This window comes from Mchenga conophoros, linkage group LG22 (genome assembly GCF_057382185.1).
Source record: "Mchenga conophoros isolate Kocher_MC1m ecotype Shallow Benthic linkage group LG22, M_conophoros_male_GT1.1, whole genome shotgun sequence".
Classification (NCBI taxonomy): domain Eukaryota; kingdom Metazoa; phylum Chordata; class Actinopteri; order Cichliformes; family Cichlidae; genus Mchenga; species Mchenga conophoros.
Window position 1 is genome coordinate 17,103,069 of NC_140546.1, and position 20,332 is coordinate 17,123,400.

The window sequence follows — 20,332 nt, forward strand, 5'->3', positions numbered from 1 at the left end:
GTGTCATATATGTTTTATTTTTAGTTTCCTTTAAGGCTGTGTATATAAGTAGTGATGAAGCAAAAAAAATAGATGTGCAGTCTTAGTTTTGTAACACTTGAACATGCCAGTGCAACTAAACTGGAGTCCTAAGGTGTTATAAACAAGCAGCAACATTAAGAGCTGAAAAATGAAATCAATAAGGAAGTACAAAATGAAAACAAAAAAACAAAACAAAAAAACTGTAGTTTCTCTAACAGTCATTTGAGACTGGCTTCAAAAGCTAGTCAATCCCCATATGTTAAAATGTTCGACTTTACAGCTTGAGAAAGCATGTTTACATCCTGGTACAAACAAGCTGTTTTGCCCTCTATGGATAGTTTGCCTCATCATAACAACTGTGTATTGGGTGGGGGGTTTTTTTTCTTTCTTTTTTGTTGTTGTTGTTGTTATATAACTTATTTATTTGGAGTTAGGGGCACACTTGATTGACAGGTGTCCAGACACAAACAGCTATAGCCAGTAGGTTTCTGCTGGGATTCCCATCCACTAATTAGAGTCCCCAAACTGGACCTCTCCACCATGGTAGCACACAATGTGTAGAGCATTTTTAATGGACTTATCTTGACAAAATATAATGGCTTGCTTTGTGGCATAGACCATTCAATAAATCTAGTTTGTTAGCCCAAATTATAGATAACATTAAATGAGATAAGATGTGCTGAATTTATGCCAGTTAGGAAATTCCTTAGTTACACTAATTCATTTAAACATGACAAACTTACTGTGTCCTACTATATTTTCTGTCTGCCTGCCTGTGTGTCTGTGATCCTCTCTTACCAGTTCAGGAGTTCACACTGCGGACACCTTTTCACTGCAGTTGCTTGTGTCTCATTGTGGACAAAAATTACATGGGGACAATCTTTTTTAAAATAAATCATATAAAAAAGAGCAAAACTGTTTCCAAGGTGCAGGAGCGGTCTTTCAAATGTCTCTTTTTTCACAAATTTCATGCTGTTCTCATACCTGATCATTTTCAGAGGAATGTTTTTATTTGTTAATCCACTTTACCCTCACCTATGACCAGTGTTGGGTACGTTACTTTAAATTAGTAACTTAGTTACTTTAAATTAGTAACTTAGTTACATTACTAGTTACTTCTATCAAAAGTAACTCAGTTACTTCAAGTTACTTGTTACTTTCAAAGCAACTAGTTACTAGGAAAAGTAACTTTGGTTTTACTCAGAATTCTCTTGTTAATGTGTTGCTTCCCTAACTGGATACCCAGCAAGGATGCCAGTCTTCTAGCTTGCCTTCCGAGTAGGAAGATGTAGGTAACTCCAGACTGCAGATGAGCTCCATATGTGTTTAGTAGTAATTTGTTTTTTTAGAGGGCTAGCAAAACAACCGTTTTCAAGCTCGCCATATTGGAATCCTGACTTCTCTGACGAGACTAACCAGAACGCTCGAGTGTGACATTATTCCCAGGTCCGTGTTCCGATTTCCGAGGTAAGTCGAACGCAACACACGAAGTAATGAATAACGACCCTATCTAAATCCCAGTAACGATAAACGCGTTCCTGATTTTGGCATAATAACTAGTTACCGTGCTCGTTACCACAATAATAACGTAGTTACTGTAACGCGTTACTTGATAACGCGTTAGTTCCTACACTGCCTATGACTCAGTCAAGCATAAAAAAGGCACCTAACACAAGGGATGAACCAGGTTTGTGTCGACACATAACAGACGACATAGATAAAATAAAAAACATAATAATAAAAATAATAATAATATATGGTGGTAGTTAATTTTAAAGATGTGTATTTTATTTTTCTAAGACGGACGATGGATGGATGTCACTTTAAGTTTTAAGTTTCTCAACTTTTAATTTCTGTTTGTTAAATATTTTCTGTTTGGCATGCTTATTGTTTCTATTTTTATCTGTATGCATTTGATTTTTAATCTATGTTAGTTGTAGTTGCTGCTCGTCCTTGATTTTTAGTTTCTTTTGAAATTCCATCCATGCCATCCTTCTGTGTCCTGCTTTATTTTGACAGTTATTTGTCTCCTTTGTTTTGTATTTAATTTGAGTTCCTATGTATCGTTTTTCTTGATTAGTTTCAGCTGTTGCTTGTCCTCTTCCTTTGCCCTCAGTGTGTCTTTAAGCATAAATAGTACCGACCTTGTGTTTGTCCCATGTTAGCATGCCATTTAAACTTATTTTGTGGTTGACTTGGTTTTGTTAGCGAGTTTCTGCTGTTAGTTCTCTGTTATGGATTTCTAAATTTCCACTTAATGAAGGTGGAATTTCTGTTTTTGCATGTTGATCTGCGAATCCTGTATTTTGGGTCCTTCTTACCCATGTGTGACACTTATTCTGTCAACAGCTATAAATAGCAGAATGGTCCATTTTATTCGGTAGAATAAAACTTCGAATAACACCATGTTGTTTCATGCTAGTAATAAAAATTCAAATACTGCTGCTTCATAAAAATACTAGGTGACAAGTTTAGAAGAATGAAAGGCACGAAGGTAAAAATGGATACGAAAAATAAACAATGGTGACAAATAGAAACAGATATTGAATGTGAACTTTTAAATGTTAACCACTAAGAAACCTTCATCCAGTATATAAATCAACTGAAAAAACTAAAGAAAAACACCACACATACTCCCACACACTGAGATATTTACATAATACAAATCTTAATGTGTGGCTATTAGAAGCAGACAATAAAAGAACTGGAAAAGACTGGAAAGAATGTGACCATGATGGAAATACAATCTCCTTATCTCCTCATTTCCTCTCCCTTCCATCTTTTTACTATCAATTTCCTCTTTTCAGGCTGTTTCCGCTTTGTCTGTCTCACATCTTAAATCCCTTTTCGCTTCTGTTTTTTGTCACCCATTTTCTTTCTATTAATCTCTTTCCATCTCATCTCCTTCACCCATAAACCAAACTTCGATTGCCTTTTCAGCATTTTTTTTCTACTGTATACAAAATAATGATGTTTGTTTGTGTCTAAATCTCTTGCTGGAAAATGGGATTTCAGGTAATAAAAGTCTCTGTCTCCACCTTAAGCACAGTTAAAGGGGAGTTTTAAGAACTAGAAAAGCTTGTCTTCTCAGAATAAGAAAGAGAAAATGTTCAACAGATTAAAAGAAGCCACTCTAAACACCTTCCAAATAAAATTTTGGCAACTGTTTTTTAATGATCACTCAAACTGACTGGTTAGTGACCTCCTGGTAATTAATTTTTCTCTAGGGAAAATTTGTATTCCTGACCTATGGGCAAGCAGTTGCAGGAGGTTGCTAACTATCTGTAAAATTGGTTGCTAAAGCCCCGGACACACAGGCCTAGAGATTGGTCAGTGTTCCCCTGGCAAGCACAGGCCTCAAGGAAAAAATGCATATACCCATATACCTATATGTGTGGTTGTTCGTTTTGACAGGAAGGTTTTTTGTATAATACCCTCTATGATTCCCCCTCACAACAGGGAACAACCTCCAGCCACAACCCATTGGAGAAAACTGGGAATATTTTCCCCTAGCAACTGTAAGTCACCAACCACTCCCTAGGCTTGTGCAACTGAGGCCTTGCACTTTCAGAAGCTTTCACAAGATCGTTATTTGAAACAATCTCATACCTTGTTTTGGAAACATTTTTGCTGATCATTGAAGTGTTCTCATTTACTATAAACTCATCTACCCAAAATAATTTCAGGCTTGTTCATGCAACAGAAAAACAATTCAAACCCAATCTCCTGAATGATGAATTAATCTCCTATATTTTACGCTTTCATTTTAAAACTACTCTACATTTGAGACAGCATGAGTAAAACTTCATGTAATGCAGTAATAAAATGATAATGTTACAAAATTGACATCAGTGCTCATATTGTACCTGTTTTACTGTCTGTTTCATTGTTTATATAACAGCAATGGATAAAACAGTGGCTATATAAAGGGGGAAGCTGTGAGTTAGATTTGGATTCATAATATCTCTGAACACCATCCCAGTTGGCAATAGCTACTGCTGATGATGTTTTCGCCTTGGGAGGAGGGTTTGTTGGTAGCTGGCATACTGTGCACCTGCCAGGTTCTCTGGCATAGCATGTCAAGTGTGTGACTGAAGGTCCTTTACTAGACTGATAGCATGTCATGGAGAGGGGTGGAGGTCATTGGCCATTATATCACAGAGTTTTGCTAACATCCTTTCCTCTAACAGTGCCAGTAAGCCCAGGCTCAGAGCTACTGAATCCTTTTGCAGACCTCCTGTCCCCTGAGTTGATGTTGCCAACCCTGCATATTAGACAATAGCACAAAAAGGACACTGGCTGCAGCAATGTGATAGAAAATTCACAACAATATATTTTAGAAGTTAAGACAAAAGAGCGTCCTAAAGGAGATGAGCCTATTTGCTATTTAATCTATTTGTAGTGTAAATGCAACTCTCTATCAAACATTCTCACCTTAAACTTTTACACTTTGATTTTTTTTTGTAATTTTAGTCAGGTTTACATAAAATCTCTTAGACAAGTATACACAGTGTCCAGCGAAATTGCTCTCAGCTGGGGGAAGCTTTTTCCCAAAGATATCAATGTGAAGACCGTTGGAAAATGGAGAAATCTTATTTTAAGTCACAATATATGTGCTCCATTTCAAACTCTAATATTAGTTTTATTACCTTGTGTGCCTAAACCCTGCGAGACAGGAGATGAAGCAAGTGAAACTCCATGGATGACACTAATGTCCTTGATGACTCCAGTGTTAAGGTACTGTAACAAATACCTAGTGTTTCACTTTTTATATTAGAAACTCATTTACAACTAAACTGAACAGTCTTTGTGGAATATGATAGATTTAAAAAAACAACAGAACAATAACACAGAATAAAATATATAGTATTATGATTTAGTATTTTATGGGAATTTTTTGCATCTTCTATGTCCTCCTTCTTTTTTTTGGTACTGTCGTGGATGGTGAGGGTTAAGGCACACTGGCCACAGCAAGCGCAAAAGATGGCTTATTGGGGCACACAACTGGTAGGCAGTGGCTCACTGAGGCCAAGGCTTTGCTTCCCAATTGAAACAAAATTCAGGGTAGACCTTGTGCTGTAGTCTGCCTCAATCCATCTCATACACATCACTGAGCTTAAAGTGCTCTTGGAGGAAGGCTTAAGAGGAGGAAAGGAGGTAAGATGGGGAATCCACTGCCTGTCAGTGCATTTTCTTTGTTCATTCATTTATTACATGTAGGATAAAAAAAAAAAGGTTTTCATTCAAAAGACATCAAACGGGAATTATATGTATTGACCTCGTAGGTTTGACCCGACTGGCCTTGTGTGCTCATAAACATGGGGCATACAGGTTCTCACTGCACTTAGCCAACAAGAGTAGAGAGGAGTGAGTGTAAAGTATTAAATCTTAAAATTATGAATAACCAAATGCTTGTTAATAAATCATGAATGCATGTATTAGTAATTACCTTAAAAATGTTCCTCCCCGGTTTGCATCAGATTCTTGTTTTTTCAAAGAAGTAATGTGGATAAATTATTGGAGAAGTATTTTAAAGTATTTTAATGACATAATTAAATACCATCAATCAAGGAAATAATTATAAGAGTAAGGTGCTGTTTAATCAAATGACACGTTTTCATCCTTACAGCAAAGTAAATTAAAATGTCTGGACGACTGTATGTTCACAAGAATCGATTAATCAGTCAGTTTATCAATAAACACATTTACAAATAACACAGGTTGACAGAAGTGCTGCACAAAGTAAAAAAATAAAAATATATACATGGAGGGATGTGATCATCAAAATCAACCTTATCTTGTGATGAAATATCTGCCTTGATCCTATATAACAGTGTGATACGTGGGGCTTTTGTATGTATCATACATATCAAGACAATGTTGGATAACACCTCCCACCCACTCCATGACATGTTGGTCAGTCACAGGAGCTCGTTCAGTGAGAGACTGAGATTACCGAAAAGCACCACTGAACGACACAGGAAATCATTCCTGCCTGTGGCCATCTCCCTGTACAACGCATCCACTTAACACACTGTTTGCTGCTACAACTACACATGTTTCTTTTCCAAATATTTATTTATAAGTGACTTATGTATGTATGTATGTATATATATATATGTACTGTTATGACCCAGTGATGTGTTTGTTGGTGTTGTGCCTCCCACCGGAGGATGGTGGCGGTATTTTCCCTTTTTTCTCTCCTAGGAGGTGGACACCTGGGCGTGGCTGCTAGGTATCTGGGTGGAGTCTCTACACACCTTCCGACTGGATAATTGATGGACCACCTCCAGTACTTAACGTCCGGATGACAGTCACCTGGGAGTGCTGTTTGGAACCCTGTTGACTCGGTCACAGAGTTGTGTGTTGTGTCATTGTAGTGCAGGCTGGAGTATTCACGTGTACCTCTAGCCTTGCCATGTAAATAATTGTAAATAAGTTAACCAGTGGCGGTCACTTTTTTGTTCCTTTGCTGTATAACTTTCACTGTCGCAGCCTAGTAGGCGTGAGAAGCCGTTTTCTTTTGTTGAACACGTTTTCTCCTGTTTTTCGTTAGATAGTTAGGTAAGTGACTTGTCTTTTGTTTTGGCTTCTTTTTATTTTGGTGTAGGGAAGACTAGGGATTGTTTTATAGGGAGTTTTGTTTATTGTTTTGGCATTGCTCACTGCTGATGAAAATAAATGGCTGCTTAAATACTTAAAAAAGGTGTCGTTGTTGGGGTTTGTGCGTGGGTGGGAAGTGAGTGGGGCAAACTATTTGTTACGTTTATTTACTTGCCGGGACCAGAACGTAACATATTGGGGGCTCGTCCCTTTGGTGGTTCTTTTTGTGGCTTGTTTTCTTGGTTGGCGGTTTTTTCTTGTGTTGGGGGGGTGTGTGTGTGTGTGTGTTAGGATGGAGTTTAAGTTGGAAGACTTCACTCTGAGCCCGTCTGCGGAGAAGTTGGACAGGTGTAAAAAGGCTGACCTCTTGCTTGTTGCTGAATTCTTTGATGTGACTGTGCCATCGACTGCGAAGAAGAAAGAGCTTAGGGAGCTCCTGTGTGTCCAGTTGACGGACAGGGGGTTGTTTGGTGAGCCGGGTCCTGCAGGGGGGGTTGAGCTGGGGGCTGTTGCTGGTGTTTCTGCCCCACTGAAAGATCTCCCTTTTCCACCTAGCCCTTCTGTGGAGGAGCTGCGGTTAACGCTGCGCATTAAGGAGGTGGAGCTAAAGAAACAGCAGTTGGAGGTGGACGCTATGCACTTGAGGATCAGGGCTCTGGAGGTGGAGAGGGGAGCCTCTGTGTCTGCCAGTCCTCCTGTACCTCGGTTAGCCCCGCAGTCACCATCCCCGCAGGTACCCTCCCCGGAGTCGTCATCCCCGCAGGTACCCTCCCCGGAGTCATCATCCCCGCAGTCGCCATCTCCGCAGCCACCGGCCTTGATGCCAGGTGGTGGCTTTGATGCGAGTAAACACATCAAAATGGTGCCGGCGTTTCGGGAAACTGAGGTGGATTCGTATTTCACAGTGTTTGAGCGTATCGCAGGTGCGCTGCACTGGCCAAAAGATGTGTGGTCTCTTCTACTCCAATGTAGATTGGTGGGGAAAGCTCAAGAGGTGTGCACCGCTCTTTCTCTGGAGGACAGTTTTGACTATGATATGGTGAAGGCTGCTGTCCTGCGTGCTTACGAGCTTGTGCCAGAGGCTTACAGGCAGAGATTTAGGAATGGGAAAAAATCCGCCAAACAGACCTATGTGGAGTTTGCCAGAGAAAAGAAAACTCTGTTTGATAAGTGGTGTTATGCTACAGAAGTAAAAACCTTGGAAGACCTGCGTGAGTTGGTGACGTTAGAAGAGTTTAAAAATCAACTACCAGACACTGTGGTAACCTACTTAAACGAACAGAAGGTTACGACTCTCGCCGCTGCTGCTATACGGGCTGATGAGTTTGTGTTGACACATAAAGTGGTGTTTTCGGCTCCTGCTCACGGTTTTCCGTCTTCCGGTGGCCCGCCCCGATGGTCTCCAAGGGGCACCCGCCGTGCCATTCCCTCATCCGTTGAGAACCGCGTGTGTTTTTTTTGCCATGAGCAGGGACACCTTATTGCGGTTTGCCCTGCTCTGAAGAGAAAAGAAATGACCAGGGAGGGTACATCTCCTTCCCCAATAAACCTTCTACAGACAAACTCTCCTACTTGGGGGGAGGTGATGGCACCCGAAAATGATAAAGTAGATAAGGAGTTTAAGCCGTTTGTGTCAAACGGCTTTGTTTCCTTGATAGGAGAAGATCGGCGGACTCCTGTCAGTATTTTGCGAGACACTGGTGCGAAACAGTCGCTCATTCGTGAGGGGGTCTTACCGTTTTCAGCTCAATCCTGTTGTGGGGCGGATGTGTTAGCCTGGGGAGTTAGGATGTGTGTAATACGGGTTCCTTTACACTTGGTGCAGCTTTCGTCTCAGTTTTTGTCTGGTGAGGTTAAGCTTGGGGTGCGACCCCAGTTACCGGTTGCAGGTATTGACATCATCTTGGGAAACGATCTAGCTGGCGGCACAGTTTTTCCGTCGCCAGAAGTAGTCGATATACCACTTACAGATAACAGTGGTTTCGATCGTGCCACATCAAAGGCTGTTCAAACCGTCAGTGTAAAGACATTTAGGCAGAGGAGAGGTGCGAGTGGATCCCAGCAACAGCAGCAGCAGAATAGGAGGCAGCCCAAGGGGACGAGAAGAACAAATATTCAAACCACAAGGGTCGCTGAAGCCACCATGCAATCAGACCCAAGTAGATTCACTTTTCAGGACAGTCAGCAGCAAAATGCTGAAACCAGGCCACCTGCTAGAAAAAGACAAGGACCTCGACGGCATAGGGACCGCAGAAGAGGCCAGCTGATGGTGGCTAATGCTCCATCTCCCACCCTTAAATTTGACACAGACTTTGATTTTGATTCCTCCAACGCGCAATTCATTAAGGAGGCGCTTGAGAAGAAGTTACAGGAGGGGCTGAATCTAAAAGATGGGAATTCTGAGGGAAGGGAAAAGGAGGGGTTGCAGCTGAGTTCAGGGGAGGATCATTTTGGTCCAAAGTGCTACTATGACAAAGCAAAGTTTTTCTTTGACAACATCTCATCTGATAATGGGCTCAGACTGACGTGGGCAGAGGAGCGAAAGCGCAATCTGGAGACTTTTGGTGTCCCTGGGCGGTTCCTGAGGGGCCAAGGATTCAGAGGTGGACGCCAGTGTTTTGGGGGCGGGTGCAGTGCTCGTGCAGGAGGATGAAAATGGCATTGACCACCCAGTCTGTTTCTTTTCTAGAACATTTCTAAAACAGCAACCAGCGCCTCATGCGTTGGTCCTTACTCCTACAGGATTTCAACATTGAGATCCGATATATAAGAGCTTAGAGAATGTTATGGCTGATGCCCTCTCTAGGTCGTAAATCAAACATCTTTGTGTGGGGTTGGATGTTTGATTTTTTTTGGGTGGGGGAAACTGTTATGACCCAGTGATGTGTTTGTTGGTGTTGTGCCTCCCACCGGAGGATGGTGGCGGTATTTTCCCTTTTTTCTCTCCTAGGAGGTGGACACCTGGGCGTGGCTGCTAGGTATCTGGGTGGAGTCTCTACACACCTTCCGACTGGATAATTGATGGACCACCTCCAGTACTTAACGTCCGGATGACAGTCACCTGGGAGTGCTGTTTGGAACCCTGTTGACTCGGTCACAGAGTTGTGTGTTGTGTCATTGTAGTGCAGGCTGGAGTATTCACGTGTACCTCTAGCCTTGCCATGTAAATAATTGTAAATAAGTTAACCAGTGGCGGTCACTTTTTTGTTCCTTTGCTGTATAACTTTCACTGTCGCAGCCTAGTAGGCGTGAGAAGCCGTTTTCTTTTGTTGAACACGTTTTCTCCTGTTTTTCGTTAGATAGTTAGGTAAGTGACTTGTCTTTTGTTTTGGCTTCTTTTTATTTTGGTGTAGGGAAGACTAGGGATTGTTTTATAGGGAGTTTTGTTTATTGTTTTGGCATTGCTCACTGCTGATGAAAATAAATGGCTGCTTAAATACTTAAAAAAGGTGTCGTTGTTGGGGTTTGTGCGTGGGTGGGAAGTGAGTGGGGCAAACTATTTGTTACGTTTATTTACTTGCCGGGACCAGAACGTAACAGTATATATTGTACTATTCTTAGTTAGCGTATTGTCTGTCTTGTCTTAATGTTGGTTTAAAATGGAGCACTGTAACAAAAAATAATTTCCCCCAGGGATCAATAAAGTATTCTGATTCTGATTCTGATGATTTCACATGCTATTTATAGTGTAAAAGTGCTTTGTACAACTGGGTGGACATCTCATAACCTTCAGGGCACAAATAAATTATTAAATTGTGGAACGGATGGTATGAAAGACAGCCGGTGAAAAAGCAAGAGTCAAAAACAGCATGTTTAAGATTGTAGCGAGTCTCAATCTTCAGCAAACTCAGCTATTGGAAGAGATTTGGCTTTTTCAGCAAAAATGAAAGCTACCAGGTTTTTGTTTGGTTTTTAGTCTACAGCGTTTAGTTTGGTCAGATGGTGGTTGCTGCTCACCACAGTCTTTATATAGACTATTTTCACTGGTTTCATCATTTTTTTATTTGATGTTTTTATATATTGGATTCGTATTTTATATTTATAGTGTTTATAACGATTTTGTGTATTTTGAATTGCATGTACAGCCCTTTGATCAACCGAAGTTGTTTTTAATGTGCTATAGAAATGCATTTTGACTTCTTGTTTCTCTAAATGAGGTCTCTTCCATACAGCTGTGTTTCATTAAGTTTAGCTCCTCAGGAAGCCTGCTCTTTTCTTTTCTGATTTAAGGTGCTTTAAAAACCGAGATGGAACTGCAGTTATGGTGAAAAAAACAATAGGAAGTACACTCACCTTCTTGATGCATGCTCAGTCATCCAGATAAGGGAATCCCAGAAAGTTAACTCGGTTCATCTGGACATATTCAGTGGGAGAAACTTGGGTAAGAGCCACTGAAAATGCTATGTACAGACAAACTGAGTCAACTTTCTGGGAGACAATCTACTGAGGATTTATGCATCAGGCCATAATAATAAAATGACCTGGTCTTTACCATTACTTAATTATTGTACAACCGTGGATGAACAACAATATATGAGATATCAAACTGTCATTATTTATTTTTAAAAAACTAAGCTAAAAATGTCAAAGCACTGCATGGGAGAATTTTCCATTCTTACTGTTTCCATAGAGCGTACATTCCAGCCGGGTGCTGAGTGTTAAATGCACTTAGCTGATCATCAACAAGGGTGAGCACCTCTATGTAGCAAAAGTTTTGGCCTTTGCTTGGCATTCTTGCTGCTTTTCAGTCAGGGAAGGGTTATAAGATCCATCATTCTACAGTGAGAAACCACAAACCACAAGACGTCTGGAACAATGTCCTTTGGACGACAAGTCAAGTGGAGATGTTTGGTCATAATGTACAGCGCCGTCTTTGCCAAAAAACAAACAGAGCATATCCTTGCCAACTGTCAAGAAAAAGAATCAAGGTGTTGCATTGGCCCAGTCAAAATCTAGATCTTAACCTAGTTGAAATTTTGTAGACCTTAAGATAGTTGTGCATATACAAATCTCTGCAGACATCATTGAACTGAAGCCGCTCTTTAAACAAGAGTGGAACAAATGTGTCCACAATGATGTCAGAGACTGATAAAGTCATATAGAAAACAATTACTTCAAGGTATTGCTACTGAGGTGTCCTTAGTTTTTCACACATCTGCATTTTGGCTCAGTTTTTTGACAATTAAATAGTGTCACAGTGTCATATGTCATGTTTTGTTGTTGATCTGACACTATATTTAAATTATTTTTGAAGCTGATGAAGATCAGATTATTTTTTATGTCCTGATTTAAAAAAAAGAAAAGAAAAAGAAAATCTAGCACAAATTTACACTCATAAAAATGCACGTTCTTGAAAATTAAAGCTTTGTTGTAATGATTGCAAAATTAGTAAAAGAATCTTATCCACCTCCACTCAGGAGAATATGTTACATTTAACCAGAGTGCTTTTGTTAAACAAATGTAACTGCACCAGGAAAGAGCATACTTACTTGTAGGGGTATCACTGGTCTTTTGACAGTCTTTAAATGTTTAAAAAGTGTAGATGCCATGCCAAACACGTAATTCTTGGAAACACGCATAGGTCCCTTGGTTTGACATACTAGCTGATATGCTAGGTCACGTTCAAAGCCACTCTGAGTATGTGTGTTTGTATGTGAATGTGTGCTTGCGTGCGATAACAAGTAGAGGACATGCAGCCTGGAGCAATGAATTCCAATAGATTTGTACACAAAAGACACATACACACCCCTGAAGCCACACATACAAATTATTCAAACCATCACACAAAATTTTGCAGCTTTTATACAAGCTGGGACCTAAGCAATGTTTTATTCAAAACCATACAGGAGCCTAAAGGAAACGCAGAGATGGATTGATTGTTATGTGAGTTTGTAATGCAATGTTTTGCGGAGGGTGGATTCCCACAGATCATTGCATTGCATTATTCAAAACTGAACCGCAAACACAAATAATGCATAATATTCAGAATCCAGGAGTACAAATCCATGACATCACATGGTAGGGCTTTAGCATTGTTACAATAGTCAGGTTGTGCTTTGTTTAAGGACACACCTTTTTTGTTCTTAACCTGTGTCACTATGCTGCTGTCATCCCTCAGAAATATAGTAACAGCGAAATCAAAAACGATCCATCTTAATCTTATCAAATGGAGAGAAAGGCATGTCAGCCAGCATGTCAGTTGACATTTTCCCCAAGTGAAAGAATATTCATTCTGTATGAATATGATCATTGTTTGCTTCACTTAATGTGAGCTTCCTGACCTTCCTTACAATTCTTTATGTGCTTTTCTGTTTTAATATCTTTTATTAGTCTACAAACATAAAAATGGGAACAGAAACAGACATTTCAGATCATACTTATGCAGATGTGAAATAAAAAGTTGTGGAGGGGAAAAGTTGAAGAGAAATTCTGCTTTTATATCCTTAACTATTCTGTTTTAGCTGTTGTTTTCATGAAGATAATTTGTGCATTATTTTTGAAAATGGTTCGAGGCAATGTTTTAGCATTACGGTCAGAAGGTCAGTGAAATTACGCTAAGTCATGACTGAGGTTAGGCTAGGTTAGGGTTAAGCTTTGTTAGTCAGAGTCAGGGTTGTCACATTACTAGAATTTCAGACTTGATACTGATACCCTGGGGAAAAAAAAAAAATATATATATATATACACACATATATACATATACACACACACACACATATATATATATATATATATATATATATATATATATATATATATATATATATATATACACACACACACACAACTAGGTATAGTCACTCCTCTCAAGCTAGGCAAGTGGTTCTAGCAGATCCCAGGAACAACATCTGAGATCTCAGAAGAGTGCAGAAGAGTGCAGTCCTAGGAACAGCTAAGATACTGCGCAGGACCCTCAAGCTCCCAGGCCTATGGTAGAGGACCCGTGCTTGAAGGATAGACCGCCTGCATGAGTGACTAAGCCCATAAATTCAACAACAAAGGGTTCGCACAGGTCAAGACAGAAATTTGCTTTGCCATAGATTTTTACAGGGCCAGAAGCCTTTTTCTAAATCACAGCTATTGCCATCTGGTGGCCTTCAGATTAAATGCAGATTTAAGTGTAGTAAGATATTTAAGTGTCAGTGGAGGCAGGTAAGCAACAGCTAAATGTGGCATTGATGGTATCTATGCTGATTAGTATCTGCGACCAGTCAGAGTTGCTGGCTAGTGAATACACCATAAGGGAGTAGGGACCTTGCACACTGCAGAGGCAAGTCTATATTAATAATCAAATTCAAAATCTAAGGAGTAATCATGTAACATTTAAATTTTCCATCTCTGTGCTGTCTTATTCAGAAACTTTCACTCGGATATATATAAAGAAGCAAGTAAAAGTGACATTGTTTCTCATCGTCAGGTTGTGATCTTAGTGTTTTTATTCCAATTTGCTTGGCCCACAAGCTTGCCGTTAGCGGTGCCTGCAGCTGTGTGCCTTTGATTTGGATGAGACATGATCCTAATGCCAAGAGGCCATTTTAGGCAAAGTGAAATGTATAATTTTTTCATGCCAATAAATGACAAAAATTCTTTCGGTTTCTGCTGCAGACACATTTGGGGTGTCCCACTGCAACCTGCACAAATGACTCTGTGTAAACGTGTGTGCACTTTTCTCCTCCGTAGTCACTTTCTATTCACTGACAAAGAAAGCATAATAATCTCAAGAGCTACTTGTTCACCACAGTATACTTACATGAATGGCTAATAATGGAACGTTTTATAAAATTCAGCAGATATTTAATTAAAAATATATATTAAAAGAAGCTCCATTATACCACACATTGAAAAAACATAAAGTGGCATTTGGTTCTGTAATTTTACATGTTTTTGTTCCCTCTCTTTGTTTGTGGAGACAAACTGAACATCAAACTTCATGCAGTACTACAAATAAGGGTTAGGTAATTTTTCATATCTTTTGCCCTATGACAGCTGGGAAAAGCATTCCCCCATAACCATGAATTGGATAAAGGGGAAAAAAGACTGATGAATGGGTGGTTTAATGTTGTGTTAAAAAAAAAAAAAATCTGAAAACAGCAATAGGAAGCTAGAGTCAATAATATTCCCCGGTGGATCACTTGTTTCTTACACAGGCCTTATAAAATCTGTCTGCCCACTCTATGGCAAACATCTGCCACTGATCACAAATCTCGAGGCTCTTGAATACTGTAGTGAAGTTTTTGACCACTGCAGCAAACAACTCTTCACGCCCTTCAGGCTTTGTTTCTTCCAGATCAGTATCAGACACACTTTTTAGTCATTTGTCTGAAGAGAAATGCTTTCTTTTTATGATGTGGTCTGCACCAGCTCTGCGCAGGGTTGAGCTTTACCCCCACCAATCACACATTAGCACAACCTCAACCTCTGTTTTCATTTCATACGTTTTCATAAGGCTTTTGTTGACTACTTCAGAGTTTTGTATAGCTAATTTATACAATTAAGAATATTTCAATAGGCCATGGAGAGATCAAGTGAGCAAACTCAACTGGATGAATATATCAAAAATATCACAACTTGTGTACTGGCCTGACACTTTGTGAGGTGATGCCTTAATCGGTTTAGGTTTTATATGTGGAAAATAACAGTACAGTAGTATTTTTGAATTTCCACTATAAAGGGCTTGGTGTGATTTTCTTATGTGACTGAACTTTCAAAGCATCTTTGAAGTATTCAAGCATGCAATGAGCAATATAAAGCTACATTTGTAAAATTGCCACCTTGAGCAAAATATGGCACAAACACTGGAAGCAGATAATATTTGTTGCAAACTCCAGGCCAAAAGTGAGCACATCTTTTACTAGTGAGAGGAAAGAGGTCATGAATCAGAAGATGGCTGGAGAAAGATCAAGGAGGCAATTTATAACCAATGCCAAAAGCCAGCCTTGAACAGAGATCGGGGTTATGAAAGCTAGCAACTCAACCTTCCAGCTCAGGATTCTATAGCATGTAAGGGTTTTAGCAAAGCAGCATGTGTCACAATTGAGTTCTATTTTGTCCATTTTTATATATGGCAACTCGTCCGTACAAAGAGACAGTATAAAAAATTCATTTATTGTGTTAGTCCAACACTCTTTTCATACAATGAGTAGGTGTTTTACTGTATCTTCGGAAAATGTGGGATTCTTGGACAAAACTTACATTTGGAGAAGAATTAGAAGAAAAAGCTATTGGGATTTGTTAGTCAATTCTTCATCCCCTCATAATCTAAGAGATTTTTTACTTGTTTAATGTGAGTGACAAGGTTTGTATATTGTGCATATATCTCTAAACCATAAAAATGCCTCAGTAAAAACAACAAAACAAAAGAAAACACAAAGAAGAAAATAGATGATCAGTTTATCGTTGAATGATGTGGTGTGACAACAAATTAAAATTAGTAAATCTGTCTGAAAATCAAATGTTTTTGGCAGTCTAATTAAAAATAATAGGTAGACTACCAATAATATGCCAAATACGAACATTATTGAATGTTTTACTATATCTACAATTGCTTTAAAGCACTGTTCCTTTTCAATCATTGTCAGACACTTTCTGACATTGCAGTAAGGCTGTCTGGAATATAATAGTCAGTTGCATTGTCTCTGGTGCACCAACCTTTGGCCTGACACATGTGTTGGCAGGTGTAATGCTGCTTTGTTAAATCAGTGCTGCCTCTTTTAGAGGTTTTCTCTGATGGCTTTGCAGTAGAGTACTAGTTTAAAACAGCCAGCTGGTACCATAATTATTATGCTGCCAGATTATTAATAGTATTCACCTATTCCCTCTATAGCATCATGGGAACCAGTCACTTCTATTGTGTTAGAAATTCAACAACAATGAGAATTTTTTTTTCTAAATCCAGGCAAGACACATACCCTTTTCTATTTTTTTCAGCTGGTATATCTGTGTTCTGTTCATTTTCATGTGCCTTTACCTGGCCATTCATTCTTTTTGTTGTACCACACCTAAACAGTTCTGGTAAGTCATCTAGCACCCAGAGACCTGTTGGTGACTAGCCAAACCAGCTCCAAGTAGTTCCTGAAAGTAGCTGTCAGTCACTGTGAAATATCTTGCTAAAGCCTCATTCACCCAGGCCTAGAAATCATACAGTGACCCCCTCTGATAACCCCCAGTCAGCTCGTAAAAGTGCATATTCTGCAACCAGTTGGCAAGTGGTTGCTGGAGGTTGCTGGCAGTCTCTAGTGTGAAAATGGTCATAAAGAGGTATTTGCTGCTGCACCAAAAGCCTTGCTGACATCAAAACTAGTTTTCAATGAAGACACTGACTTGACTGCAAACATTTGCAAACTACTTTCCAAGCGGTGGTCAAACTGACAGTGTGATGTGGAAATGGAGATTGTTCAGCTTCAAAGTAAAAGTCGCACTTTACATTCCAAAACAATTATTTTGTACAATGATTCTAAGATATATATGGGGACTGAGAGGCAGCCAGTTCAAGTAAGCATTGCAGATACAGAATTCTGAACTAGTTGTAATTGATTAAAATATTTTAGGACAAAAGAGTTGCTGGCATCACTGGGGCAATGATGGCAGTTTGGCATAAAATGTGCATTAGTTTCTCTTTGTAAAAAAGAAATCCAAATTTGGTGCCTTGTAGTTAGTATAAGGGGATTTCAACAATCCAGACATTAAGCTATTATTTGCTTTTTAGATATTCTACAAGCTTTCATTTTCAAATGAAGTTCTTTGATTTCTGACCTAGAGAAAAAAAGATGGAGACTGTTGTGTAGATAGAAAAATTAGATAATAGTAAAGCCAATCATTTCCTTTAATTAACAGTGGCACTCTAAATGTAAAGCAGTTCAAATTTAGATGTGTACCAGTTCTGCATTCAAATGACTAGTAGAAAGCCTGCTGTTTATCAGTGTCTACACTTTATCATATTTATTGCGCCACGTTTAAGGAAAAGAAAGCACCCGATGTAATGATACAGATAATTTGCTCTTATTTCTATATTCTCAGACCCCAATAAATTTTGTCTTGCTACTATGATGGTTAAAATATGATTTCTCTGATTTGACTAAATTATCCTAACTATAACTGAGAAGTTTTCATTATTAAATAAGCCGTAAAAGTGGTTCTTGCTGTGCAACACATTACTGCTCTGCTTGCCAGGTAGGATATCTAATATGTGTCCTTAACATTAGCATGCCCTCTAGTTCTGTAGTGAGACATCAAACACTCTTTCTTGCACATTTAGCCATATTTGATTACTATAGGAGGCTGCATTTAACACAGACACATTTTAAATAAGAAGCATCTCTCGGCATAGATATGTGAGCAAGCACAAAGTTTAAAGAGGGAAAAGAAAGTGAACTAGTAAATCCTTATAGCCTCACCTAAGGGTTACCTCTTTTTTGACATATTCAGGATTGAATATGTTCACACTTTTTGATTGATTGATTGAATCTTTATTTTGAACATGTTGAAAAAGTATAAAAAAAAATAGAATTAAAAGAGACAAATGAACAAAGCAAACAAAAGGAAAACGAGCAACCACAACTCCAAATAACGTCCATGTTCAAAAAGGAGCAGGAAGAAGCATAAGCTTATTTAATCCCACCCCTTTTCCACTATCTAGTATCAATAGACTACAGAAATACCTCCTTGCAATTACATTATATGTTATGTGTAATTTTTTTTTTTTTTTAAATATATACACATATATGTTTCTATCTATCCATACATACGTATATACACACATACGCACATATACACATTTTCAATAACCCCATTAACACCTCAAGGATACACAGCCTACAATTATATATATATATATATATATATATATATATATATATATATATATATATATATATATATATATATATATATATACCCATACCAACAAACCCGTGCGTGCGCACACACATGAAAATATTAGACAAGAACACCCTATCAAATCTCTACCTTTTCCCTGTACCCTGTAAAAACCATATCCTTAAACCGCTTTTTAAACTGCGCCATGCTTGGACATTGCTTCATATCTTTACTTAGTCTGTTCCACAGCTTCACTCCACACACAGAGATGCAAAAACTTTTTAATGTTGTACGGATACGAGGATGTTTTAAATTTAATTCCCCCCTCAAATTGTATCCCCGTTCCCTTTTAGAAAACATTTTTAGAATATTGTCAGGAAGCAGGTTATTTATTGCTTTATATATAATTTGTGCTGTGAGAAAATGAACCAGATCTGTGAATTTTAGAATTTTTGATTTTAAGAATAGTGGATTTGTATGATCTCTGTAACCAGTTTTATGGATTATCCTTATGGCCCTTTTTTGTAATATAAAGATTGATGATAGCGAACATTTGTAAGTATTGCCCCAAACCTCTGCACAGTAATTCAAATACGGTGCAATCAGGGAACAATAGAGAATGTGGAGTGATTTGTGGTCCAGAATGTGTTTTACTTTACTCAAGATTGAGACACTTCTTGAAATTTTGTTATGTATATGATTTATATGAGACTTCCAGTTTAATTTATCATCTATAATCACACCAAGAAACTTATGTTCAAGTACTCTTTCAATTTCCACACCATCTACATGAATCTGCACTTGTGCATTTCTAAGGGAATTCCCAAATAAGATAATTTTAGTTTTACTTAGATTTAGCGATAGTTTGTTCCTGTTAAACCATTTTTTAATTTTGCACATTTCTGAAGTAATTGTATCCAGCAGCTCCTTTAGATTCCCCCCAGAACAAAAAATATTTGTGTCATCTGCAAATAATACTAATTTTAATATATCAGATGCCTTACAAATATCATTTATATAAATAATAAATAATTTTGGACCCAGTACAGAGCCTTGTGGAACACCACAAGCAATGTCCAAGCATGATGAGGAATGGACACCCAGCTTCACAAATTGTTTCCGGTCACTTAAATAATTTTTCACCCATTGCAGTACAACCCCCCTAATCCCATACCGTTCCAGTTTATTAATTAATATGTCATGATTGATTGTGTCGAATGCTTTCTTGAGATCCAGAAATACTCCAGCTGCATACTGTTTCTGATCAATAGCATTCGTAATCTCCTCAATTGATTCGATTAATGCCAGAGATGTTGATCTTTTTGATCTGAATCCATATTGACTGTCAGAGAGTAATTTATATTTATCTAAGAATTTGTCTAATCGTTTATTAAACAGGTTTTCTAGGATTTTGGAGAATTGTGGTAGTAAAGAAACAGGCCTGTAATTTGTGAAGTGGCGTCTATCCCCGGTTTTATACAGCGGCACAACTTTAGCTATTTTCATTTTGTTTGGCACTTTTCCCGTCTGAAATGATAAGTTGCAAATATATGTTAGAGGTCCTACAATTCCTTCAATGACCTTCTTGACGATTTTCATGTCAATATCATTACAATCAGTAGATGTTTTATATTTACACATGTGTACAATGTCAATTATTTCTTTTTCCTCCACTGATGTGAGGAACATTGAGTTAGGGTTCCTATCAATCAGGTTTTCACTACAGTCTACTGATGGCAGTGACTCAGGAATTTGTTCTGCCAGTTTTGGTCCAATATTTACAAAATAATGATTAAAGCTGTTGACCTTATCAGCAGTGTTTTCCATAATATTGCCATTATCGATAAAGTATTGTGGATAACTTTGTTGTCCAGAATTATTTTTAATGATACCG

General features: G+C 38.5%; 1 protein-coding gene across 1 annotated transcript; it reads left to right on the forward strand.

The window, feature by feature from the left end:
- Positions 1 to 8,056: 8,056 nt before the first annotated feature.
- LOC146549238 (uncharacterized) lies at positions 8,057 to 10,197 on the forward strand. The gene has a single exon (XM_085263220.1). The coding sequence runs from the start codon at positions 8,138 to 8,140 to the stop codon at positions 9,275 to 9,277; it is 1,140 nt and encodes a 379-aa protein (XP_085119346.1). The 5' UTR covers positions 8,057 to 8,137; the 3' UTR covers positions 9,278 to 10,197.
- Positions 10,198 to 20,332: the final 10,135 nt, after the last annotated feature.

Excerpts from the sequence above, each read along its gene's own strand:
- LOC146549238 (XM_085263220.1), top strand. The coding sequence starts at position 8,138 with ATGACCAGGGAGGGTACATCTCCTTCCCCAATAAACCTTCTACAGACA.